The sequence below is a fragment of the Culex pipiens genome, chromosome 2, assembly GCF_016801865.2.
Source record: "Culex pipiens pallens isolate TS chromosome 2, TS_CPP_V2, whole genome shotgun sequence".
Taxonomy (NCBI): domain Eukaryota; kingdom Metazoa; phylum Arthropoda; class Insecta; order Diptera; family Culicidae; genus Culex; species Culex pipiens.
Genome location: NC_068938.1, coordinates 103,189,790 through 103,196,825, shown reverse-complemented (window position 1 = coordinate 103,196,825; position 7,036 = coordinate 103,189,790). Strand labels below are relative to the sequence as shown.

Below are 7,036 nucleotides of genomic sequence, written 5' to 3'. Positions count from 1 at the left end.
ATAATTATTATTCCGACAACATTAGTTTTAACGGTGCACATCAACCAGAGCTTTTGCACTCAGATTTTTGTTACAGAGATTTTATTATCTTTTAAACTACGGGAACTATCAATGTAATTTTTTATTCATCCCCCAAGCTACTATTTCCATAAAGATTAACAACAAAATTTGTAAATTTTTATAACCAAATTATTTCAGGATTGGGTCCGTAAGTTCAACAAATTTGGAATAAGAAGGCAACAACTTCCTTGGTTGCTGTGCACCCTTAACAACAATGAAAAACTCCAACATGTAATGCTTGAAACCAAAACCAATAATTAGCCTAATGAATTGAGAGTTCATTTATTCATTAAAACAACATTCAATTACACAACCAACAATGTTTATCCCACAGTCCACATCATTTTCTCCATTAACGCTTTTTGTCTTTTCCTTATATCTTGCATATACTTCGGACGATTATTAGGACAATCGGGGCCTCCACATGAAATGATGGGTGGCGATTTTAATGCTGGATTGGCAGCAATAAACGCCAACAAAACGGCTAACGTGTAAAAGATTGGGAATAGCTTCATTGTAGTTTGAACGGTTTAATGACTTTGGGGGCAAACTTCGGGCAACGATTTACCTTCTTATATATCCAAATCAATTTCACAAAAAAAAATCACACAGAGATTCAACTTGTTTATAAAATATTGTCTGTTTCATGTTTGTTGCTGGAAGAATGTAAATATAAGCTGTTAGTTTAATAATGGTGCAAACAGCTTGGTTAAATATTTTGGTTAAACTTTATATTTGAAAAAAGTACAAAATCCATAACATTTGTACAAATAAATACACATAAATGGTTTCAGAAGGCACAACTTTCAAATATCAAAATTATTCTCTAAACCTAAGTCCAGACCATTTCACTCTTGACCGCTTGCTGCGGGTACATGAACAGCCAAATGTAAAGATTTTTACAATTTTTTATGTTATTTTGTTTTTGTTAAATTTGGCATGAGTGTATTATAAATGGTAATCTGGAAACAAAAAAATGTGTTGCATGATTGTTCAAAATACTTACATCAATTCACTAGATTTGTCTGGTTATAATGAGTAATCTGAAAATACAGAGAAGAACCAGTTAGTTAAGTGTTTTTTTCAAGTTTGGTATTAAATTTTTACCGAATATTTTAAGATATCAAAATACAGAGAATTCAAAATTATTCAGTTTTTTTTAGATCTGGTGACATCGCGGGGATTCCAAACCTAGGTGTCTGTTTGTTTAAATTGAAGTTCCGTCAACTGGTGCAAATCGGGACTAGATTTACATGTACTGCATGCAGTATAAACAGGTACAGAAGTTTTTAGAGTACTCAAAATTAAAAAAAAAATATCAGTTTCCCCGATTCTATTCACCCTAGATTAAGCTTTTTTAAGATAAAATTTATGGCTTGAAATAACAATCATTAGTTGTTAAATTGTCAGACCAATTTTTTTTAAAAATATATCTCAAAATCTACAGAGATACAATATACCAATTTAAAACTGTAAAAAAAAGGCATATTAGTGTAGCTATTCGAATCATCTTTTCAAATCCAAATTAGCTTAGCTAAAAGTTTTTCCACGCATCAGTTGCACTTGGTCATTCACAGTAGTTGCGAAGAACTGCTGTGGGTGCACCATTTGGCACCAATCTACAAATAATCAGCATAGTATTTAAATTCCACTCCCTCGCGAGCTTGACAGAACCGCCACCACTACAAATTTATTCACTCCACTAGGACCTCGGAGACAGGTCCAAGGCAGTTCAAAGTAAAGACCTCTATGAAGGAATTGAAAAATTCGATGTAATTTAATTAAAATGTGTCAGTATAAAATCCTGAACTTTAAACATTTTTCAAGAAGAAATAAGTTTTTTGAAGTTTAGAACTTTTCAACAGTTTGTAAAACTTCAAATCGTTTTTATGTGATCCCAAGTCCGGCGGAACCCAAAGTGGATTTGTAATGAAGCAAAAATGGTCCCAGCTGCAGCTGCTGCAGCAGAACTGTCGCAATCAGCCAGTCGGAAAAACCTTTGCCCGGCATTTCCTAATTGGAATGAAAATCTCTTGCGCAGTTCGTCTCCATTTTTCTCAGCAATCTCCGCTGCTGCTGCTGCTGCTTCTGGGAAACTGGTCACGGCCAATGTGCAACATTGTGGGTCGAGGTGGGCTTGAAAACTTATTCATTTAAACATTAATTTCTGTTTTTAAAAATATAATGGATTATGAAAAAAAAACACTGCTTTTCAACAGAAACAAAAAAAAGTAATAATAAATAATAAAATAAAAATAAAAAACCTAATACACCGTTCCGTTCCTTCCTTTCCTCACTTGCAATTCACGAGGGAAATTATCTTCTGCTTCGCGAAATTTCTCGCAGAAATCCAGCGGGAGAGGTGAAGCGGGGTGAATGCGGATGAAAAATTGCATAATGTAAATGACGATTTTACTTTTCCTCCCCCGCAATCACGGTGTGGACGCGCGCAGTGCAAATACTTTTACAATAGCAGTAACATTCACAACAACAACAACAACAACAGAACGACCCAACTCGGGCTGTGGCAGGCGCCTTTAATTATGCAACTCGCAATTGGTCGTCCTGCACCGAATGCAATGCACTGCAATGTCAGCAGCACACTTTTGGCCTCGCGTATTTATTTGTAAGCGGATTAATTTTTGCCTCGCGAAGAAGGCGAAAATTAAAACAAAAAGGGGGAAATTTAAATGAGTTTAATCTGGTCTTTTCAGAGAGAGTATTGATTGCGGGCTCGGTACTGTAGAATAGTACAACCTTGGATAGCAAAGAAGTTTTGAAGGACTGTAAACTCCAGGGCTGTTGAGTTGGAGTCGGAGTCGAAGTTGGTAGAGTCGGGTATTTTTGGAAAGCTGGAGTCGGAGTCACTAAATCTCCAAAAGCTGGACGGAATCGGAGCCCGGAGCAAAGAATTAGTTAATTGCAACTAACCATCTGTAAACAGGTTGCTAAATTATTTTTATTATTATTCCATATAAGTATCCGTATAAACTTGAGAGCTGTTATTTCAAAAGTGCTATGAAAATGTTTGGAAACCCATTACTGGCGATTTTCTAATTCACTTTTTAATATAACAGTATAAAATTGTGTAAGTTTGGAAGATGTTAAACTGTAAGGTTTAATATTACATCTTTTCTGATGTGATATTGAATCAATTTGGACTGAAAATGTGACATAATAACTGAAATGTGGTGAATTTACACATTTCCGAGGGAAAATTATATATTTTTTCTAACATAAAAGGTGTATCCATTCCCAGACATAATTTTACCATGACTTTTTGCCTTCCTCACTTTACTGAGGAAAGGCTATAAAATCACTCGAAAAACGAACTTCTTAATTTGACCTCCTAGACCCACCTTCACGTATACCTATCGACTCAGAATCAAATTCTGAGCAAATGTCTGTGTGTGTGTGTGTGTGTAGGGATGTGGGTCTGTGCACCAAAAAATATGCACTCGATTATCTCAGCACTGGCTTAACCGATTTGGACCGTTTTGGTCTCATTCGATTTGTCTTGGGGTCCCATAAGTCCCTATTGAAAATTATGAAGTTTAGTTAAGTACTTCAAAAGTTATGCTAAAAAAACGATTTTGACTAAAGTCCGGAAGATTGTAAAAAGGGTGGTTTTTGTAAGAAAACCTGGCATATTATACATTTTCTGAAAGGTGTTTAAAAGACCTTTCTAACGAGTCCAAAACATTGAAGATTTGACAACCCTACCAAAAGTTATAAGCACTTAAGTGTTTTTTATACACTTGTCAGAGGCCGGATCTCAGATATTTAGATGAAAACGTTGGCCGGATCTGTCTTGCAACCTTTCGATGGATGGGTAATTAAAACACCTTTCTAACGAGTCCAAAACATTGAAGATCTGACAACCCTATCAAAAGTTATTAGCACTTAAGTGTTTGTCATACTATTTCTTGAGGCCAGATCTCAGATATTTTGATGAAAATGATGTCCGGGTCAATCATGTGACCAGTCGTTGGATGCGTAGTCAAAAGACCTTTCCAACGCGTCCAAAACATTGAAAATCTGACAACCCTATCAAAAGTTATTAGCACTTAAGTGTTTGTCATACTATTTCTTGAGGCCGGATCTCAGATATTTTGATGAAAATGATGTCCGGGTCAATCATGTGACCCGTCGTTGGATGCGTAGTCAAAAGACCTTTCCAACGCGTCCAAAACATTGAAAATCTGACAACCCTATCAAAAGTTATTAGCACTTAAGTGTATTTCATGCCATTTCTTGAGGCCGGATCTCAGATATTTTGATGAAAATGATGCCCGGGTCAATCATGTGACCCGTCGTTGGATGCGTAGTCAAAAGACCTTTCCAACGCGCCCAAAACATTGAAAATCTGACAACCCTATCAAGAGTTATAAGCACTTAAGTGTTAGTCATACCATTTCTTGAGGCCGGATCTCAGATATTTTGATGAAAATGATGTCCGGGTCAATCATGTGACCCGTCGTTGGATGCGTAGTCAAAAAACCTTTCCAACGCGCCCAAAACGTTGAAAATCTGACAACCCAATCAACAGTTAAAAGCACTTATAGAATTTAGAAATTACTATACTTTTTGAAATTTCTTGTTTGTTGTATACTGGAAGAAACCTAGATTCTTGAGCTACGTGGGCGTGAGTCGGTTAAGGAATGCTTGTACAGATGCCTTTTGATTTCTCGTAGAGGCGAGATTGCCATTCAATCGATCACACTATTATTAGGCCATCGGCCACGGTCAGCAGAAGGATTTATATTTTATTATGCCTTTCAAGCAAATATATTGATAGTTCACGCAATTACAGTTAGAAGATTACATTTACACAAAGCGAATGGTGAACGTGGATCGTGTGGAGGCCGCTGCTTTCGTCCTCACTGACGCCACCGCGAAGCTGTCGATTTTGTCGTCTTTGTCTTGGCGTGACCGGTTGGAACAGGTCTTGCTCGTCAACCGCTTCCGAGGTCGTGGCGGTCTTCGTAATGACCGGCTTGCTCGACGATCGGGTTAACTGGTTCGATGGCGCCGACGGTCACTCCGGTGGTGCTTCAGCCGTTTGATTTAGGGAATATGTCCAGATGAGGGATTCGCGAGAGGCGTTTGCTGGGCGGCGGGAAGACCGTGTTGCGCAGCGTTTGGCCGCCGATGACCTCGACGCTGTTTGGAGATCGACAATGGACCGCTGGATAGCCGACATGGTGCTGCAGCAGGTACATCTTGATCGTCGTCTCCCCTGGAAAGTTCTCTGTGTTGTGGTGATCGTCCGAACTTAGATGTCGATGCAGTCCCTGCGTCCCCGAAGGACTTCTTTCGTCCGCAAACACGATCCTCATACAAATCTCCATCCCGCTAGTTTGGACAGCTTCTGCAAGATGTTGCCTTCTTGCGCTGTCGTTTGGCTGGATTTGGGGGGCGGTTTGGCCAAGGATGCTGCATCTGGAAGGAGAAAAAAGAAAACGTGGCTGATCGAAGTTTACTCGCTGCTCGGATTAAAAGAAATCTTCAACTCACCGATGCCGCCGCGGCTCCATTGGTATTTTGTTGTGCTGCTGCTTTGACACTGACAGCGTCCGCCGGACCGGGTGAAATTGACAGTTGGTAAAACTGTTATATAACTTTTTCCTGTCAGTTAATGGCTGCGTACTGAATATGAGCGTCGACCAAAGTGACCCAGTCAACTCAATCGGAGTTCCTAAACGGAATTCAATTCGAACCGTTTACGTATTCCGTTTCAAACGCAACAACCGAGCATACACGAAATCGGTTGTTGCGTTTAAAACGAAATACCTACGTAAACGATTCGAATTGAATTTTATTTCAGAATTCCGATTGAGTTGACTAAGGAAATAAGACAAGGAGGTGAAAATAGATCACATACTCAAAATCAGAAGTACCTCTCAAAATGGCTAAATGATTTTTTTTGAAAATTTTTCAATGGTCCAAACAATTGTTCGACAATTCAGGTTAGATCTATTTGGAACAGCTTTTGTTTAAAGATAAGGGAGCGTTCTTTTATTACGTAACGCAGATGGGGGATGGGGGGTTATTTATACACTTTTTGGAGGCCGGATCTCAGATATTTCAATGAAAATGATGTCCGGGTCCATCATGCGACCCATCTTTAGTTAGATAATCGAAAGACCTTTCAAATGAGCCTAAAATATCAAGGATCTGACAACCCTATCAAAAGTTATTAGCACTTAACTGTTATTCATACACTTTTTGGAGGCCGGATCTCAGATATTGTGATAAAAATATTGTCTGAATCTTCCATGCGAACTATCGTTGGATAAGTTTTTTTTTTGCCGATGAGCCAGAAAAATTAATGGTCTACGAACGCTATCAAAAGAAATTAGTAATAAAGTTGATTTGTTAAACATGTTAAGGGAATGTTGCTATTTTTACTGAATGTATTGACTTCATGAATGTGAGGAAGGCACCAACCACCTAAAGGTGGATTAAGTAACGTTTTTTTCAAAAAAATCAAATTATTCGCTCTACAGAATTGCCTTGGCGTTCTCGATTGCGAGATTCCTACTCGAAACTAGGTGTTCGAAGGCTTGATTGTTGAGGCAATTGCAAACCTCTTTTTACACCTAAGCTTCCATCCACCCCGGGATTTGAACTGACGACCTTTGGATTGTGAGTCCAACTGCCTACCAGCGACTCCACCGAGACAGGACCCAGGGAGACGACTCCTACACCTGGACTGAGCTAACGACCTAACCTTTTAGGTTAGTCCGGGGCCAACATTTACTTCCCGTCCGACGGAAGGCGTGATCAGACCAATCTCAACTCGAAAAATGCCACCGGGACCGTCTGGGATCGAACCCAGGCCGACTGGGTGAGAGGCAATCACGCTTACCCCTACACCACGGTTCCCGGCTAATGATTTTTTTTACTGTTCTAAAAAATAGTAACAGTTTTCATAATACCCTGTCGATGACAATAAGCTAGAAAACAAACTTTA

The 7,036-nt window shown here is 39.0% G+C and overlaps 1 protein-coding gene across 1 annotated transcript; it reads right to left on the bottom strand.

Annotated features, from left to right (window-relative positions):
* Positions 1-3,365: 3,365 nt before the first annotated feature.
* On the bottom strand, positions 3,366-6,499 carry LOC120432051 (uncharacterized). Its single transcript, XM_039597183.2, has 2 exons — positions 5,578-6,499; positions 3,366-5,502 (listed from the first exon to the last, which is right to left on the bottom strand). Exons 1-2 carry the CDS (start codon positions 5,595-5,597, stop codon positions 5,115-5,117), a joined length of 408 nt encoding a protein of 135 aa, XP_039453117.1. The 5' UTR covers positions 5,598-6,499; the 3' UTR covers positions 3,366-5,114.
* Positions 6,500-7,036: the final 537 nt, after the last annotated feature.

What these genes read in the sequence shown, in the direction of transcription:
- LOC120432051 (XM_039597183.2), bottom strand. Translation starts at nt 5,597, where the DNA reads ATGGAGCCGCGGCGGCATCG. An exon ending in ATGGAGCCGCGGCGGCATCG is followed by an intron (nt 5,503 to 5,577) that starts GTGAGTTGAAGA and finishes TTCTCCTTCCAG; the next exon opens with ATGCAGCATCCTTGGCCAAA.